Below are 20,958 nucleotides of genomic sequence, written 5' to 3'. Positions count from 1 at the left end.
ACCACATTTTAACCAAAATATGGTTTCAATTCTAAAGTTTCAATGCACTTAAAATACACACTATGAACACAGAGTTAACATGCCTTTTTCTATTTTAAAAACATAATTTTTTTATACATATTATTAATTTTATAATACACATTTTCAATAAATAGTTCGTACACTTTGATGATAGATACTAGGTTGTATATACCAGTGTATACATTTAACAACAAGTAACGTTACATAATTTTCAGTGTGAAAAAGGAGAAAAGCTAAACACATTAAGTGATAAAAATTAATTTGTGACATCAATTTTGTCTGTATGTCAAGGGTTAGCTTTTCCTAACACACAACGAATTGCTAAAAACACAAAAAGCTGAAAACAGATTGGTTTGTACATAGGCTGATTTTGAAATCATTTAAGTAATAGATATTCAAGACTACTTGTTACTCAGATTTGACTATCTGCTTCAGATCTATGCTGAATAAGTATATATAAAATAAAATATACTTGGAGCATATTTTGGAGAAATAAGATCAGAATTGATCTTATTTCAGATCTATTCTTATTCAGAATATTATTCTTATTCTTATTCAGAATATTCTATTCTGAATTCTTATTCAGAATAGATCTGAAATAAGATCAATTCTGATCTTATTTCTCCAAAATATACTCCAAAGCTTTAGTAATCTTCTACCTACCATATACCACCCATACCCACGCTTTCACATAGGGAAACTGAGGCCACAACAAGGAGACTCAAATGTCAAATGGGACTTTTTGTCCCCTGGGAAGATGCTGATGGGATGAGGAACACAAGAAGTGCTCTCCTCAGTGCTCCGCTCAGTGCTCCCAGTTGGAGACTGGAGACAAGGAGGAGGCGGTGTATGGATCAGGTGAGTGACTGGCTGTGTGGCTGGTGCCACGCTCAGGGTTTCAGGTTCTCAGCTCTCAGGAGTGCTTCCAAGAGACCCTGCATGCTGACAGGGGATGGGGCGCACCTGACCAAGTGGTGCAAGAGTGTTTTGGGCAGCAAGCTGGCCAGACTCATTACCAGGGCTTTAAGTAGATTCAGAGGGGGAAGCAGAAGTATCTGTAAGTGACACAAAAAAAACACTGACTACCAGTACTTTGGAAAACAGAGGGGAAGCACCTGTGATTCATATCATGGAAATTTGGAAGGACTCCTCTAGAAAGGTGATGTGGCCCATAGCCCAGCTGAAGTGCATCTGCACCAACGCTCGCAGCATGGGAAACAGGCAGGAGGAGTTGGAAGCCACAGAGCAGTTAGAAAACCGTGATCTAATTACTATCACAGAAACGTGGTGGGACAAATAACACAGCTGGAACACTGGAATGGACAACAAGCTTTACAGGAGACACGCAGGGAAGGAGGGGTGGGGTTGTTGACCTCTATGTTAAGAAATGGACAGATTGTGAAGAGTTGTCTCTGAGAAACAGTCAAGAGCAGTTTGAGAGCCTGAAGATACAAATGAAGTACCAGACCAACAAGGAACATCTTGTGGCTGGGGTCTGCTAGAGGCCATCTGATCAAGGGGAGCCTGTGGATGAAGCCTTTTTGCTCCAACTACAGGAAGCATCGCGCTCACAGTCTCTCATCCTCCTGGGGGATTACAACCACCTGGATGTCTGCTGGGAAAGCCACGTGGCAGGCAGTAAGCAATCCAGGAGACTCCTGGAACCCATGAGGACGACTTCCTTGTCCAGGCAGTGGAAAAACTAACCAGAGGAGAGGAGTTACTGGGCCTGGTGCTCACCAATGGGGAAGAGATCATTGAAGAAGTTAAGACTGGAGGAAGCCAGGGTTGCAGTGACCACGTCTGTGATCAAGGGATATGGGCCTGGCAAAGAGCAAAGCCAGGACCCTGAACTTCACAAGAGTGAAATTCCAGCTGTTCAAAGACCTAGTGGATGAGATCCGATGGGACACTGTCCTTAGGGACAGATCTGAACAGAGCTGGAAACTCTCTAAGGTTATGTTTCTTAGAGTGTAGGAGTTCTCTATTCCCCCATGTAATAAATCTCTCCCCTATGAGACTCCGCAGGTAGATTGCTCAGAAAAAATGCGCCAAAGAGAGCTTATGGCCTCTGACAAATGAAGATTGAGAACTGGTAACAACAGACTTGGAGAAGGCTGAGGCACTTAATAACTTCTTTGCCTCAGTCTTCACTGGTGGTCAGGCTTCACACCTCCCACAGCCCTTATCACTCTAGTTGGTGCCTTCCTGAAAAAGCGGTGTGCCACTCTGATTTCCTCTCCATCAGCATGTTACTGTTTGAGCCATTTAGCAGCAAGAAGCTGGGAGCAATGCTCAATCTGTGATTCTGTGATTTGACATGGTCCCACATGACATCCTAATTTCTAAATTGGAAGGTTTTGATTTGAAGGGTGGACCATCCAGTGGGTAAGGAATTAGCTTGAAGGTCACGCCCAGAGGGCAATGGTCAATGGCTCTACATCCAGCTGGAGGCCAGTGATGAGCGGTGTCCCTCAGGGGTCTGTCTTGGGACCAGTGATGTTTAGTATCTTTATCAATGACATAGACAGTGGAACCAGGTGCACCTTCAGCGTGTGTGCAGATGACACCAAGCTGAACGGTGTGATAGATTCAGCAGAAGAAAGGGATGTCATCTGAAGGGACCTGGACAGGCTGGAGAAGTGGGCCAACAAGGTTCAACAAGTCCAAGTGCAAGGTGCTGCACCTGAGTCGGGGCAATCCCAGATGTCAGAATAGACTGGGAGAAGAACTCACTGAGAGCAGCCCTGCAGAGAAGGACTTGGGGGTTCTGGTGGATGAAAAGCTCAGCAAGAGCCAGTAGTACATACTTGCAACTCAGAAGGCCAACTGCATCGTAGGCTTTATTAACAGAGCGGTGGCCAGCAGGTGGAGGGAGGTGATTGTCCCCCTTTACTCTGCAGAGTGGGTAGTGGGAGGCCCCACCTGGCCCCATCCAGGTCTGGGGCCCCCAGCACAAGAAGGATGTGAGGCTGTTAGAATGACTCCAGAAGAGGGCTATGAAGTTGACCAAAGGGCTGGAGCACCTCTTCTATGAAAAAAGGATGAGAGCTCTGTGGTTGTTCAGCCTGGAGAAGAGAAGGCTCTGGGGAGGCCTCACTGCAGCATTTCAAAACTTTGAGAAAGTCTTATAAAAAGGATGGAAAAGGACTCTTGGGAAGATAATGATAGTACAAGGGGAGATGATCTTAAACTAAAAGTGGATAGATTTAGATTAGACATTAGGAAGAGATTCTTCAGTGTAAGGGTGGTGAGGCACTGGCACAGGTTGCCCAGAGAAGCTGTGGATGCCCCATCCCTGGAAGCGTTAAAGGCCAGGTTGGATGGCCTTGAGCAGACTGGTCCAGTGGAAGGTGTCCCTGCCCACATGGTAATAGGGTTGGAACTAGATGATGTTTAAGGTCCCTTCCAACCTAAGCTATTCTATGATGCTGTGATATAATTATTACCATGTTTACATCAACTTCAAAGGAATTTATATTCATTTGGAATAAAAATAAGAATATATGTACTTTATTTAAAATATTTTAATGAAAGCTAGTGAAAATTTGACATTGACTTTCCCTGCTTTCATCTTAAATGTTATCTTGATGATCCTCTTCAAACTTTCTCTCCATTTTTTTTTCATCTGAAGCAGTGAATTGCTGTTTTGTTTTGCTTTAAATTGTAAAAGAATCTGAACACATCCAAACAGACAAAGTTGTAAGCTGTCTCACCTACACAAAGAACAGAGGTCACAGCAACATACATTCTGAAATAATGTTATTATGGAGGAATGTTGCATTTCTACATTAATTAGAAGTTTGATAAACCAAAAACCATGATAATTTGAGATTTTGTTTCTCTCCAGGGATGTGTTAATATTAGCTGTTTTTCTATAGAATTTCAAATTTTGAAGCAACTTCCACATTTTTCATAGGAAAAGTGCTTCTGCCCTAATTTTATCTCATTACCATATTTATTTTAGGGTGGGCCTGTGCAAACCTCATGAAGTTCAACAAGGCCGAGTGCAAGGACCTGCATCTGGGCCAGTGCAATCCCAAGCACAGACACAGGCTGGGTGGATTGAGAGCAGGCCTCAGGAGAAGGACCTGGGGGTGTTGGCTGATGAGAAGCTCAACGTGAGCCATATGCTTCCAGACCAGAAAGCCAACCGTATCCTGGGCTGCATCCAAAGAAGTGTGGCCAGCAGGGCCACTTCTTATACATTGCTGCATAACAGTATGTCATACTGTTATATGTTATGCATGGTATGCATAACTGTACTGATATACCATCCATAACAGTATGTCATACTAGCTTGCATATTTTAGGTATTATTGCATGCTTGTACATGGGAAAAAAAAAAAAAAAAAAACACAACACAAAACAGAAGGAATACAAAAGCAGCTGTTCTTTGTCTCACTTGGCTTTGTGTACTTTTTTTCGTTTTGATACCTGGACAACCAGAAAATTTCTCCATCCGTTGGTGTACACGAACAGAAGCCAATTATAAGAGATATTAAATGACCATTTTTAGTGGGGATTGAAGCAAGATTTATAATACCTAAATACATAAATAGTACCTAAAGCTATTGAAGAAGTAAATATATAAATATGTATTTATGTATATATAACACATGTAAATATATAAATATGTATCCTTTGGGGAATATAATTATTGCCAAAATGGTTAAAACATGCTTAACAATTGATCTACTACAGAGTATTAGTATTGGTAGGATATATTCCACAGCATTTCTAGTGAATCTGACTCACAGGAAAGAGAACTCTTCAAACTACAGCACCAGTCTGGACGCTGCAAAAAATGTTTTTCTTCTGAGCTACAACAAATTAGTTATTCTAACACTCTATATTATTACTCTAATATTATTGTGTCCACTGATCAATCAGAATACTGTTTTTAAAAACATTATTTTAATCTACTTTTTGTTTATGTAGATGGAAATGTGTGATGTTTCAGGAAAAAAAAAAAAAACACAAAAAACTTTTACTTAAGTTGTAAAAATAAGAGAATGTAGTACAACATTAAACTATTGATGCTACTTACTGATGATGAGCCCAGCATGGATTTTGGAGACCTTATAATTCCAGCTATGGAATGACGTATAGTGTCAAATCTTGAGACTTTGTCTTTCTTGTCCTAGGAGAAAAAGCAGTATCCTTGGTGAAACCAAGAAAATCACTAACAGTTTACCTCTGAGCATTGATACCTGAATTATTGGAGAACATGAAATGCAGACTTACAGATTTTGTTTAAGAGAGTGGCTGAGCCTCTATTAATACTAACCAGCAAGATTGTGTCAGCATCAGTTGCATTAAACTAAAATATACCAGTTTAAGAGCGGTCAAATTCCTTAAATATTTTGTGCAATTTTAAATATCACTATTTTTAACTATAAAGAGAACTGACATTCTTTTGTACTCTAAAACAGAGGACGTAATTCTCAGTTCTTCTGAAATTAATGTTTTCTCAAAAAAGCATTGGTTTGAAACTACAAAATAAAAATAAATAAAAAAATAAAAAAATAAACACTTGTATTACCCTTGGTTAATGCATGTGTGGGTTTTTTTGTTTGTTTGTTTTTTATTTTATTAATGTGTTGTTCTCTAACACATAGGTCCCAAAGGCAGAGGTGGGTGCCACGGGTGCAAGTGTGCCTGGCTGGATGAACTTTTTGAGCAGGTGGCTCTGTTACAAGAGGAACTCACCAGGCAACATAACATCCAGGAATCTGAGTGGGAGATTGATAAATGGTATCATTGGCACTGACATGAACTGAGAAATAGCCTGCCTGAAGTCCTGGCAACGGGAAGGTAAGCGGGGTTCTTGTCTGTCCTCCCTGTTGATGACCATTTCCCAAGAAGAAGGAGGTGAACAAAATCAAGAACTGGCTGCCACACTCAGGGGGTTGGGGTCTGTGACCTCAGATGCACTTTTGGGAGTCCAGCATGGTGAGGCAAGATGGGGAGCACCTGACCAAGTGGGGCAGGAGTGTTCTGGGCAGCAAGCTGGCTGGGCTTGTTAACAGGGCTTTAAACTAGGTGCAGTGGATGAAGGGGTTGTACCTTGGAGTGATGGAAGTGAACCTGGGACCACTGTCACTTTAGGAAACAACAGGAAGATACTTGTGAACTGTGCGAAAGCGGTTAGGAAGGACTCCTCTGAAAAAGTGACGTGACCGATAGCCTAGCTGAAGAGCCCGTACATCAATGCATGCAGCATGGTAAACAAGCAGGAGGAGTGGTGCAATTAGGAAACTATGACCTGAGTGCTGTCACAGAAACGTGGTGGGACAGATCACACAGCTGGAACACCGGAATAGAGGATTGCAAGACATTCAGAAGAGATGGGCCTGGAAGGAGGGTTGGGGGTGTTGCCCTCTGTGTCAGGAGATTGATTGATTGCAAAGAGGTGCCTCTGAGAAACAGTCACGGACAGATTCAAAGCTTGTGGATAAAAGTTAAGGACCAGACCAATAAAGGAAACCTTAGAGTCTGCTACAGGCTGCCTGATCAAGGGGAGCCTGTGGACGAGGCCTTCTTGCTTCAGCTACAGGAAGCGTCGTGCTGAAACGCTCTCATCCTGATGGGGGACTTCAGATGCCCGGATGTCTGCTGGGAAAGTCGTACGGCCTGCTGGAAGCAAGGGACAGCGGGCAATGGCTCTGCATCCAGGTGGAGGCCAGTGATGAGTGGTGACCCTCAGAGGTCTGTCTTGGGACCAGTAATGTTTAATATCTTTATCAGTGACACAGACAGTGGGATCAAGTGCACCCTCAGCAAGTTTGCCCATTACACCACGCCGAGCGGTGCAGTTGATACAGGAGAAGGAAGGGATGCCATCCAGAGGGACCTGGAAAGGCTGGAGAAGCTGGCCCATGTGAACTGAATGAGATTCAAAAGTCAAAGTGCAGGGTGCTGCAGCTGGGTCTGGACAGCCTCACACACGAGTACAGACCAAGAAGAACTCACTGAGAGCAGCCCTGCAGAGAAGGACTTGTGGGTTCTGGTGGATGAAAGGCTCTACAAGAGCCAGCAGTGTGTGCTTACAGCCCAGCAGGCCAACTGTGTCCTGGGCTTCATCACCAGAGGGGTGGGCAGCAGGTGCAGGGAGGGGACTGTCCCCCTCGGCTCTGCCCTTGTGAGGCCCCGCCTGGAGTGCTGCGTCCCAGCACAAGAGCGTTGTGGACCTGCAGGTCCCGAGGAGGGCAATGAGGATGGTCAGAGTGCTGGAGTATCTCGCCTATGAAGAAAGGCTGAGAGAGCTGGGGTGTTCAGCCTGAGGAAGTGAAGGCTCAGGAGGAAACTCATTGCAGCTTTTCAATACATAAAAAAGACAGTGAGCAACTTTTTGCTCAGACGCTGACTGGACAAGGGGTAATGGCTTTAGACTAAAAGAGAGTAGATTTAGATGAGACATTAGACGGAAATTTTGCAGAGGGTGGTGAGGCACTGAAACTGCCCAGAGAAGCTGTGGGTGCCCCATCCGTAGAGGTGTTCAAGGTCAGGCTGGCCAAGGTCCTGGGCAACCTGATTGAGTGGGTGGCATCCTGCCTATGGCAGAGGGATTGAAACTAGGCGATTTTCAAGGTCCAAACCAACCCAAGACATCCTCTGGTTCTATGATTAGCACACTGATTTCAGTGCAAGTTACGGGATCCATTTGTTTTCTGGCACTGATGCGAACCATAGGTACAGCCACCAGTGTCTACAACCCACTGTCTTCGAATTGTGCTAGAACAGAGTTACTCACTACAATTAGGAGACTGAATCAGCCTGCAACCATCTCCAATTCAGTTTTAGTCAACGCAAATACCCCAAAGTAACATGATTATTCTGAACATTGTACATTTCTCCATCTGTTTTATCATCAGCTCTAAATATCACAGAATCTTTCAAAAAGAATTTTTACATTGACAAATTAGGTTTATTTCTTATAATTTCATCCTCAGAAACAGTCAAGATTCTTTAATGAACATATGCAGATTCAGTAAACTTTAAGCACAGAGACCACACATCAGCAGCCTCATTCTAATTAGCTATACGTTAACTAAACTATGAGAAACTGACAGTGGGGACAGACTACATCTGTTTGGTAATATTACAAAGAAAGATGGGTTCAAAGTTTTGAACATACACCCTTGACTGAAGAGACTGAAAATCTGTTCATGTAATAAACAGTTTCATTTTATTCCAGGAGTTCTGAATAAGCAACAGAATCTGTTAAGTCTATATAAAAAAATGTTTGACAATGACTACCAAGTGCAATTTAGTTTACAGGATACAGGTCTGGATAAAATAAATTAATACAAACTGTATAAATACAAGAATTAAATTGGCTACATAAAGAAAAATCTTATTAACAACAGGGGGACACAGGGTCTAATTTTATTTGCGTGCCTGCCAGGTATGGAACGATCAACTCGTTTCACACATCTCTTCAGAAGTGAGCCATCAGATTGAATTGTAATTATCTCTCTAACTCCTGATGACAGAAAAATGTAAGTTACCAAATATGGATGAATTCCATTACATTGCCCCTAAACAAACTCCTAAGTTTTCATTCTGTTTTACACACACAGCATCCTTATCTGTTGACATGAAACTACAAGTAAGGGTCTATATTCCATACTTTCTCCTTACCAAAAAGGGTTTTTAATATATATATATATATATATATTTTTTTTTTTTATCTGATTCAAAGTACCCATGACTCATGGACTGGGCCCCACTAGAGGACTTCGATAAGCATCACCCAAAAGATACATAGAGCATAACAGTCACATCAAACAGCATGAGCACTAAAAACACAGATTGAAGGCATAAAATCTGCCTCTGTTCACACTGCAGCATTATAAACAGTTTTTAATACTTCCATAGCACATTCCCTCTGAAATACTAAAACTATTCTGTATCTTAAAGGAATGAAGATTTAATTTGTTAGCATAGCAGACATTATCAAACACATGGCAAACACAACTATATCCTCTACTGAGTTTATTTAATCCTTTTAAGTATTTTTAAGGCAACCTGAATAGAACTGTAGAACAGCAACAGCTCTCTCTCTCTTTCTCTCTCTCTGTCATTGCCCAGCTGCAGAGCAGTGTAGAAGGGCCCATTAGATCTTGCAGGAAATCAGTTTTCACTGAGAACAGTATATTCACCAGTGCTGCCAAACCAACCTCTTAACTTTTTTTTTTTTTTTTTTTTTAAATGTATACTGCCTTACTGGTTGAGACGGGGTGTTAAACTCTGCTTTCCAAACAAAAAGTTAACTCGCACCAAAGTTGATCTTCCCTTGGTTATCTTCACCCTATCCACAATAAATTTTGAATCTCTTGGCCAAGGCTCTCAGAATTTAGTAAAGGATTTTGCAAATGAAAGGATTATTTCAGGACATTAGGTTATCTAAAATTTCTGAGGAAAGCCAACAGAGAGCAGGGACTCTCTGTGTCCCCAGAAAGAAAAGTTTGTTTTATTTCCGCACAGTGCGCACTCCAATGAACACCAGACATCCAACCAACCGGAACAACCATGATGGCACATATGCTTCAGATACAGTTACAGTACACATTACTGCTATTTGACAAACAGACATGAGAAGGACAGTGGGAAGAAATTAGGAATTTGGCACCAGAAGTGCTGTAAAAAGCAATATGGAGTATATTACACTTGCTAGTATACACAGTACAGCTAATATAATGTATTAACTGATTCAGTTTCATTTTAGCTTGAATGAATTACTCTCTGAGATAATAGGAAAATGGTAGCATGATTTGTCACTGCCTTTATTTTTGCACCAGACCAATTCCATTAAATAGAAAACTAATCCCTGGGCCATAATATTTTATGCAAAGCCTGAATTACTGCAGAATAAATTATAGTTTACCATGAAAAAGTCAGGTAAGTATGAAAATAAATACTGTCATTACAAAGCATTTTTAACATATTTCTTTGGCTGTGTTGAAATGTACCTGTGCCCCAAGAGCATATCGCGAAAGGAATTATGAAAAATGCATCTCCCTTTTTGGAATAGCCTCATTTCTAATAACCCTCCAGAATGAATCAGTGTAAGTCACTACCAGACTTGGGACTGTCACTTGGAGCATGTCATAAATCTTGTACTCACCGGACAGGTACACATTGAAACTCCTTCTACTTGCCCTAGAATGATACAAGGCTGGTGAACTATATGGAATATAAGTAGTATGTAACTTCTTGTCATCATCTTCTTTGGCAAATAACGCAAGACATTACTACTTTTTATTTCCGAATGGCAGAGAAAGGATTTACTAAGATAAATTACTCATTTATTGAGCATACTATTGACAGCAACTACTTGTAACCATCCGATCAGAGTGCTCTGTCCTATTTTAAAAGCAATCAGTTTTGGAAGCAGCAGTGTTGTAACTCTACTGCCACAAAATAAGGAATGCCAAAACCCTATTCCCAGTTGCATATAGCTCAGCCAGCCTTGTCACTGCAGTTATCTTTTTCATTTCTAATGGTCTGAAGTATTACCTCGGCTCTTTTACAGAGACTTCACAGTAGAAGACAACCACTTTGGCACTCTTACTTCCTATTTTTCTTTTCTGACAAGGCACGGACAGAAAAAATGAGGAACCCTCATAGAAGCACAGGATTCAGAGCAGCTGAAAAACCCAAGTAAAGCATTCTCTGTTTTGCTTGAGGATTTCCTCAAGTGCATTTTTATGTGTGAAAAGCAGAAAAATGTGCTTCTGTGTGTTGCTTGTTCACTTCAGAAGACTATGTGCAACATGAATTCCTGTTCATTTTAATTGTTTTTCCACTAGACCTTCTGTGGCCATGCACTACAACTGTCCAACCATCCTATGAGCAAAAATCTCCTGTTTGGAAAGCATGAAGTTCTTTCACTGGGCAAAAGCACCACCTATCTTAGAGCACAGAAAAATAAGAGAATATTAGCAGAAGTGTGACACAATCCAAACAACAAGGCCATAAGAATCATATGCACAGCAGTACTTTGAATCACTATGAGCAAGACAAAGGAACAGGGCAAAAGATTTTGCTTAAATTGAACTGCGTAACGTTAAAGCCCAAAAGAGCTTTTTAGCTGTATGAATCCAGAGAAATGGATGCATCACAGAAGTTATTATAAAAGAAAAATAATATATACTCTTTTTTGAAAAGCAAGGAAGTAAGAAGCTCTAAAGAAATATAAGATGAAGACAAAACAGTATTAAAGCTTCTGAGGGACAGACAAATACTATTATCTCTACTGATCAAAAGGCAGAAGATTAGCAATAAGAGGGACAACTTACAATGCAGCATATATTGAATATTGCTAAAAAGTTTTGCCAGACACACATATATTGGTGATACAAGTAAGACAATATTTTAATTCAAAGAAAGACCTGCCTAATGTGTCAGATACGAACCATCAGCATGAATACCGAAGTTGAATGTAGACTTAAAATGAAAGTAGAGAACCTTCAGAGGAAAATTTAAAAGAAATACAATACGGACTCTACAACTAAAAGAAAAGACACTCCCAGAAGAAAAGGAGATTACAACTGGAAGAACACAATCATTGATATCTAAAAGATGAGCATGATAATCCTGGTTCTGAGGTTTGGCTACAGAACTGATCCTCAGAGATTCTGATAAAAAATATTTCAGTAAAGTGCAACAGCTCGAAGATATAAAAAAAAAAATGGAATGGAGGAATTCCTGGTAGTTATTGCAAATGGTATGTTCAACGAACTTACAGATAAAAGCAACACACTAGACAGTATCTGCCAGAGCAATTAAGATGCTCCCCTTTGAGTGAAGTGAATGCTAGCTTCATTTCTGGTTTGAAAATATGATTTCCCTGATGAAAACAGTGACAGAACAACATTCATTTTAAGGCTTGAAATTTAGATAATGTGGAGAATGATGAAGATTTTTGCTCTGAGAAGGCTATAGATGGCTGGCATGAGAATGGAGTTTCGTGATTTATAAGCAAGAGTTCTTCAAAGAATCTTCAGACAGAGTCATTTTCTGAAAATGATCCTCTGCATTAGTCACTTCAGCAGTGGAGAAAAAAAAAAGTTATTTAGGAGGCCTCAAAAACATGCAATAAACTTAGAATATGACAGTAACTCTGGCCTGCCTACTCATGACTGGATATACTAACCACAAAATCTTTATCTTGAATGCCTTCTTTATAGGTATTGGCACATACTAATTTGCAATACCATTAAAGGACTGGCAAAAATGAACAAACACCTGAACATACAGTAGAACACACCTGAAGTCCCTGAAGCCTGTCCTGTGATTGGATTTCAGACATCAGACCAATCTCTCACCTCAAAAGGCTTCACCCCACCCCATCTCCCTCTCCCTCCCCCATCCATGACAGAACTGGGAATCTAAGAAAGACCAAATGTACAAAAACGGAAGAGGAATCATGCTATGTTTAGCAAACAAAAACGGGTATTTTAAACTATTGGCATGTCATCCACACACAGAGCCAGCTGCTGACTGAATATGAACTGATTGTTTGAGTTGAGCAGATCATCTATCTTTGGAGCGCCTTCCCAGGAATAATAATTTGCATTTTTTTTTACCTTGCTATTGTAGGTATCTAGAATTTAGGGCAGCACTGTGCAGAGCCATGAAGGTGTAATATGAAGTCATTAAAAATAAGAACATTCAAAGCTAATTAAAAATATCTCAAGTACACAGTGAAACCAATTATGTTCAAAAATCATTTCTGGATAAGCTAATATTTTCTGTTTTAAATACAAGTAACACCTTCCAAAGCAGCAGAAATGATGCATAATTGATGTACACATATTGTAAAACCCTGCACTAGATGTAAATTAATGTTCCACCTTCTGAATCACAGGGTTTAAAAAGCACAGGCTTACCCAAGTGAAATTTAAGAAGAGCTTTATATTCTCAGACCAAAGATACATCTCCTGCCACGCTAATGTCCTGATGGCCTATAAGAAAAGGACTGTGATAATTCCTCAAAGCGTTTCTGCATCTTCTGAAAACTTGTACTGCAAAATCAGCCTGCATCAAAATCAAAGTTTTTTCATGTAAGAGTTATGGAAGGATTTTCCTTCCATAATTTTTTTCAAGCTGCTTTCTGAATCTTTATAAAATATTACTATTCTCTGCTGTGACAAACAGTAGCACAACTTAATTACATATTTTTGAAGAACACGTTTCCTTGCTGGTTTTGATACTTTTGCCTGCTGTGTTCATTTGGTGGCCCTATTCGCTGCTTCAGAATAGACAGTGAACAACCATTATTCCATATGTGCTTTCTCCATTTATTCCATGTGTATCACGTCTTCATCACATTCCCCGTCAGTCAGCTTTTTCAAGTCTGAAAAGCTCCATCTATTTATTCACTAATTCTAGAGAAGCTTTTCCACACATCTGAGCACCCTACATGAATTCTATAACTAAAGGATCTGAAAATATAAGTGGTCACATAGAGGCAGACTTTTCTAGGTACACAGCAAAAGGACAACCTGCAACAATCAGCAACAATTCCAGTCACAGTCTGGAAAAAAAAGATCACAATGAGGCAGGTGATTAAATGTGGACAATTCCCAGAGAGATTTACATTGTTGGAACTGCTTAAAACTCAAATGCAACAAGACCCTCTGCAGTGTGATACAACGTCAAATCTCACCCTACTTTCATCAAGGCACTGACTGGACAGCACCCCTGAGTTCCCCTCAAATTTCAATTATTCTGCAGTTCTGCAATATTCAGGAAGCAGATGCACATCAGTTTACACAAAGGCTATGTTATTTTCAGTTCCTTTGCTGGTAATTTCCAGCATATCTGGGGGGGTTAATCACTAAGTAGATGGTGTCCTGATATTTTCAGGCACGCTTAGGCCTTGTTTTGAATGGCAACTCAGAGTTCATTACTGGTATATGTGAAACAAAGCACTGTCGCTACAGTCTGGTCTGCAGGAGTGGAATTAGACAATATAATGCTACTATTAAGAAAGACGTATCAATAATTCATGTAACTCGTAACAAGTCAAGGAATTTTCTCAGCTTACTCTCAAAAAAATACATGCATTAATTCCAAATAAGCTTTTCTGCATTTGTGGTTACTTAAATGCATGTACATTTAGAGACTCCAGTGAAAGCAGGATAAAATGGGGAAAAAGTGGGAAGAGTAGACATTTATGCAAATATTAAAGTATTAATCATAACGCTCGTGCAATGCAAGTGCTTCACAGTTACCAGAATCTTAAAAGTGCAACAGTCTAGAAAGTCGGGGAGGTTTGGTTTTTGTTTTGTTTTTTTGTTTTTTGTCCAGAGAAACAGCAATGAAAAGGAGATTAAACAGGAGACAGGCAAGCTATTTGGAAATGAAAACCTGAAACCTTCAGCTGATTTTACTTAAAGTCTCAGGTTTCAGCAAACAATCTGCCTAAAAAATTAAGCTGTAAAAAAGGAATATGAATACTCTGATTTGATACTCTGATTCTGTTTTGAATGACTAACAAAACAGAATGTAGAGTTAAATTATATAGTCTGCACTATATTTTCTGTTTTAATTAGAGTATCAAAGGACCAATTTTTCAAGCTATGTATGAAATGTCAGCAAAATGTCACCTTCATCTTCGAAATGATTAGTAAATCTTCCAAACACACAAATACGTATTAGAGGTCTTTACAGAAGCGGAGTACCTCTTCATGGTGGCTAGCAATAACATTTTTAGAGACATGGCACATTTTAATTATTATATACAAAACAGCTTTTTTATTAAAAAAAAAATGGTTTTGATTTCACTTAATTATCGTCAAGAATGTCAACTGTGCTCTAGGGATTATGATGTGTTAATGCACCTTTCCCAAGCTGAGGTACTGCAATCATGTCCAGCAGCTATCTTTGCGGAAAACAAAAAGTAGCCACACAAAAGCTTTTGCAAGGCAGGTAAAGAGGCACACAAAGTTCACTAAGCAATTCCTGTTTTGCTTAATAAAATATATCTATACCACCAATTCCTAATACTTCTCCATCCCTTGACTGCATAATGCTGCAAAATAAAGAACTGATTATAGTAAATCTCCGCCTGGAGCTCAGCATTCAGCTCTGGAGTCCCCAGAACAAGAAGGGCATGCAATTATTGGAACGAGTCAAGAGGAAAGTCACAAAGACAATCCAGGAGCTCTCCTATAAAGACAGGCTGAGGGCGTTGGGGTTGTTCACCCTGGAGAAGAGAAGGCTCCAGGGAGATCTCTTAGTGGCCTTCCAGTACTTAAAGTGCACCTACAGGAGAGATGGGGAGGGACTCTGTTAGGGAGTGTAGTGATAGGACATGGGAAAATGGTTTTAATCTAAAAATGATTTTAAAGTCTTTAAGGTCCCTTCCAACCCAAACTATTCTATGATTCTATGATAACAACAATTTAACAAACCAAGATTTATGAATTCTTAAAGCCAAATCTAGAAGAGATACATATTTTTGAAAAACTAATTCCATTACTTCATTGCATTGGGTTTACATGGCAAGGGTTTGGTAGCATGGGGGCTGCAGGGGTGGCCTCTGTGAGCAGAGCCCAGCAGCTGCCCCATGTCAGAGCAGAGCCAGCTCCAGCTGCTCCAAAAGGGACCTGCTGCTGGCCAGAGCTGAGCAAGGGAACGATGCTGGGTGGGCCTCTGGGAGAGCAGATTGAAGGGTGGGAAAAAAAAATGCTGTGAAAAAGCAGCTGGGAGAGCAAGGACTAAAACTTCCCTGCAGACCCCAAGGCAGGTGCAGGAGGGAGGGCAGGAGGTGCTGCAGGCAAGCAGCAGCAGAGCCCCCGCAGGAGCAGGCCCCGGGCCGGAGCTGCAGCCCGTGGAGAGGAGCCCACGCAGGAGCAGGGGGTCTGGGGGGAGCTGCCGCCCACCCGTGGGGGACCCGTGCTGGAGCAGTTTGCTCCTGGGGGATGGATGGATGGATGGACCCCGTGGGACGGAGCCGTGTGGGAGCAGTGCTTGAGGAGCTGCAGCCTGTGGGCAGCCCCCGCAGGCTCAGTTCGGGAAGGACGGCATCCCTGGGAGGGACCCCACGGGGAGCAGGGGCAGGGAGGGACTGCGAGGGAGCGGCTGAGACAAAGTGTCAGGGACTGACCACAGCCCCCATTCCCTGTTCCCCTGCCCTGAAAGAAAAACGTTTATCTTTTCACATACCCTTGCAGCTCACCACCCAAAACTACTAAGCTGATGAACTAGCTGCTGGTCACAGTCACCACCTGCCAGGACAACATCTTGCTCAGCGCTCTGGCTGTGCTGCTGCTCGAGAAATCCAAGAATCAGCAGCCAAAGAGCAGTGAATGAACTACTCCTGTTGTTCCAGGCAAGGAGTGACCAAAAACATCTGAACCACAGTCAAGAATGTATGTGACGTAGAAGTGTACAAGCATACAAATGCAGTTGGAAGGTATTACACTTTTTCAAATACTCTCCCTGTTTCCAAACATTCTCATCTTTCTAAGCCAAACATAATTTTTAGCCTAGAAACCAGAGTTTATGGTTTGGCCTGTACATACACACCCTCCTTTCTACTGTGAGACTTCATGAATGTGAGTTGAAGTTTCAAGAATATAAACAAATTTTAAAATAGCATACAGCTCAAGGTATATTAGAGAAAAAATGTTAAGAGAACTTAAACATGCAAAGCAAGCCAACGGTGTGGACGTTTTATGTTTCCATCCTCTAAACATTACAGTTTGTCAGACTGCTATGAAGAGCACATGCTTTAACAGCTAAAAGTACATCTGCATCCACAAACCATTTGAAGTTGACCAGCAGTTCCTTAGGAGTTTCTCTGATGCAAAGAGGCTTATTTTATTTTGCACTTTGTTACCATATACATCCAGCTGACAGATTCAGACATGTGACCTAAACTCTACAGGAGAACAGACAGAGGGGGTGACACTAATGTTACTGCACTAGAGTCCTAATCAAGCTCAGCACTGGAGCTGTCACTTGAGGTGATGAAGTCTTCAATGTGAAATATGCTTTAAATTTGATTATATACATACATGTATGAACACACCCACACTGAGAGATCTTGCTATCTCCCTTTCAATTTAAGCAGCAAAACCCAAAAGCTAAGCTATTAAGAAAATTCCTGATAAGATAATGGAAGAAACAGATTTCTTTTAAATACACACAGATGTTACACTGCATTACTAATACCTGGAAACTTTTCCAAGTCACAGTTTTCCAAAATAAGCATGGCACATACACGATAAGCAGGTGGTCAGACCGAGTCAGCTTGGGTTTATGAAAGGCAGGCCCTGCCTGACTAACCTGATCTCCTTCTATGACACTTAATGGATGGAGGAAAGGCTGTGGATGTTGCTTACTTGGACTTTAGCACATCATTTGACACTGTTTCCCACAAGCTTCTCCTGGAGAAACCAGATGCTCATGGCTTGGACAGATGTACTGCCCTCTGGGTAGATGGGCTGGATGGCCAGACCCAAAGGGTCACTGTGAATGGAGGTAAAGCCAGTCGGCCCCCAGTTATAAGTGGTATTCCCCAGGACTTGTAACAGGGCTAATCTCAACATTTTGATCAACAATCTTGATGAGACCGTCAAGTGCACTATCAGTAAGCTTGATAATGACACCAAGTTGGGCAGGGGTCTGAATAGGCTGGACCAATGGGCTGAGCATGGCCAAAGGCCAGGTGCCACATGTGGGGCATAACAAAACCCACACAACAGTACAGGCTCAGGCAAGAGCGTCTGGAAAGCTGCCCAGCAGAAAAGGACCTGGGGGTGCTGGCCGACAGCCAGCTGAACACGAGCCAGCTGTGTGTCCAGGTGGCCAAGAAGGCCAATGGCATCCTGGCCTACATCACAAATTGTGTGGCCAGTGGGACTAAGGAAGGGTTTAGTCCCCTGTATACAGCGCTGCTGAGACTGCACCTCGAGTGCTGTGTTCAGTTTTGGGCCCCTCACTACAAGAAGCACGTCGAGGTGCTGGAGGGCGTGTAGAGGAGACCTACAAAGCTGGTGAAGGGACTAGAGAACAAGATGCATGAGGAACAGCTGAGGGAACCGGGGTTGCTTAGTCTGGAGAAGAGGAGGCTGAGGGGAGGTGACCCCGTTGCTCTCTACAGCTGCCTGAAAGGAGGTTGCAGCAAGTAGGATGTGTTGGTCTCTTTTCTCAAGTGACAAGTGATGGGACATGCGGAAATGGACTCAAGTTGCACTAGGGTAGGTTTAGATTAGATATCAGGAAGAATTTCTTCATGAAGAGGGTGGTTAGGCATTGGAACAGGTCGCCGAGTGCAGTCACCATCCTCGGAGGCATCCTCAGATGTGTGCATGTTGTGCTTAGGAACCTGTCCTAGTGGTGGACGTGCTACTGTTAGGCGTTGATTGGACTTGACAATCTGAAGGGTCTGAAATTATTCTATTTTACTAAATTCTGATAAAACATCAGCTGATCAATTTTGCTCTGCCAGAGATGGACATCAGTGTAGAAAAGTTTTCATACACTAAATTTCCCACAAAAAGCAGACAGACAGACTGTGGTTTTGACTCTTATCAGCAAATCACAATATTCCACAATTAGCACTTCCTCAATTGAATTCTAAAATTTTAGTTGGCCAGTAGATAGCTAAACTTTTAAAAACAGTTGCCATACAACTCAAACTAACAAATTTACTTAAGGACTAATGGAACTTCATTACAAACACTGAAGTAATGAACACAGATAAAGTCATCTCCTGCTGATGTATGTTCAAGACAGCCATCAAAATTAGACAAAAAAATGGTGAAAGACAGCTATATGAGCTAATAATATGAAGCCACAGAAACTCCAGGCTCTATTTAGCACAAACAATTGTACAATGTAGGTGGCTGAAGGACCAAACCACACACACAGTGCCCCAAACAACGAACTCAGCAGATTAAGTAGGTACAAGCACAACTTCCTGGCATTTCCATTTGAGGACCAGGAATGTTGAACTATAATTCCTAGCAGTCTCTGCCACGGGTAGTAGCTGAAGTAAGGAAATGGTGCAGATCATTCACAGCTGTCATAGGCACATTGTCAAATCCCTGAAGAGCAGTGTACATGCCAAAAAATGCCACCTGGAGCTTGAAATGATCTTCACTAACCACAGGCTTAAAATAACAGTAGTAGGCTTGTCAAAAATCTATGCATACACACATATCCTGCAGACTGAGAAACAAAAGCAGCTCTCCTTTTTTCACAAACAGTAAAAAAAAAAAAAAAAAAAAAAGTAAAAAAAAAAGTTATGGTTGTGTTAAACCTCCAAAAATTAAGATAGGAAGCCAAGCCACACTTCAACAAGGCACAACATTAACTGTTTCAATCCTTTTTTCCTAACATGCACAGGCAAAGCTCCTTCGGTCTGTCTGATGACAACAGCATCAATATCCTGACAGCATGCGATCTCATGCAGAGAATCCAGTAATTCGGAGGGTGGGAATTAGAAGGCAAAGAGAAAAATTACAGCATACAGCCACCAACAAGTAATTATTGCTGCCATGGAAGCTACTCTTAAGATGTTCCACAAACATACAGGGAAGAGTGAGAAAAAGTAAGGGGTCAATGAAAAGAAAGTTTGAGAAATTAAAAACAAAGTTTCACCTGTCCTCAACTCAAAGGTTCCCTCCAAAATGAGATTTTCTATGAAGGGCTGTATATTTTTAGAGTTTTGCATTTCCTATCTAAAAGTGAAGAGACAGACTGACAACTGAAGCAACTATCTGGATGCTGTCATCAGCATAAAGTGAAAACAAGCTAGGTGAACAAGAGGTCTCTGGTGCCTTGGTCAGCCAGGTGCAGGCAAAGAGGTGCCCTGGTCAGCCACCAAGGCAGGCTTGGTCTTTGCACAACTCATTATTTTATATTCAAAGAGCCAGTTTGAATTTGGTTGGTTTATAGTCTCAAATACACACTGTAATGTCTGCTAAAGAAATGTGTCTGACAAATCTAGTGGTCAAACTCAGATTTTAGGCTTTTAAACCCAGGGAAGTCTGGTCTCTGGAAAAGGACTAGAGGCATCCAAGCAGCTATAGCCTGAAGTACCAACAGCTGTTAGCAGCCAGAAGTCAACACCTAAGGAACAGAGACCAAGACCCTGTAATTCACAGATAACTGCATGTCCTTACAGGGTTCACAGGACAGCAGGAACCCAACACTCAATCACTGCATGACCCCCAGGCCCTAAGCAGGGACTTGTGACTCAACTTCAGCCAACCCACAGAAGACAGGACTCCGTCAGGGGCCGGTGGGGAGCGCTGGCAGGAGGACCCAGGTTTTCCCCTGGACTCAGAGGAGGTTCCTGGAGGCCCACGAAGAATCCGGTCTCCCATCACCCACTGTGTGAGCTCATGAGAGTTGCAATGTTGGCAAGTTTATTAACATACTGACTGGTTTAAGGAAACATTTATTGGATTCTGCACTCTCCACACCACCACCCAAAAACTGGCACCTACCAATGAACATCTCCCTCATGGCTGGCATGACTGACTCTAAAAAAGCCATCCTGGCAAACGCTGTGCCAAGAGACTTGAAATAGCATTATACAAATTATGTGGTCTGACAGGATTTTAAAACATTTTTCTTCCCCCAATAACTAGTGTTATTAAATATGAATTGGCAATTCTGTTCTGTTTTGACCGTCGCATTGTGAGAGAATACATCCACTTTATTACAGTAAGATGGAGCTTCATGGAACTAGCCCTGAACAACTCCAGAGAGACAGGACACAACAGGCTCAGCATCACCATTCACATTAGCTGAATAAAAGAAAAAAACTGACACTTTCACAAACAGGAAGATTTTGTAGCATGCTCAGATTAGAATTTCATCAGGTATTTCTATCTGACAGCTAGCACAGCTAGAATTTGATGTTTGTTTTTGTTTTTCACAGATCCCTGCACTGCTTCATTAATA

The 20,958-nt window shown here is 41.5% G+C and overlaps 1 protein-coding gene across 3 annotated transcripts in view; it reads right to left on the bottom strand.

The window, feature by feature from the left end:
* FER (FER tyrosine kinase) overlaps positions 1-20,958 on the bottom strand; it is a 184,529-nt gene that overhangs the window by 98,841 nt on the left and 64,730 nt on the right. For all 3 annotated transcript variants that reach the window (XM_032205776.1, XM_032205778.1, XM_032205777.1), the window contains one exon: positions 5,072-5,164. In XM_032205776.1, the coding sequence (XP_032061667.1) occupies positions 5,072-5,164 (93 nt within the window). The remainder of the gene's footprint in view (positions 1-5,071; positions 5,165-20,958) is intronic.

Source organism: Aythya fuligula, chromosome Z, assembly GCF_009819795.1.
Source record: "Aythya fuligula isolate bAytFul2 chromosome Z, bAytFul2.pri, whole genome shotgun sequence".
Classification (NCBI taxonomy): domain Eukaryota; kingdom Metazoa; phylum Chordata; class Aves; order Anseriformes; family Anatidae; genus Aythya; species Aythya fuligula.
Note: the sequence above shows the minus strand (reverse complement) of the source record. Positions and strands in the feature narration are given on the sequence as shown.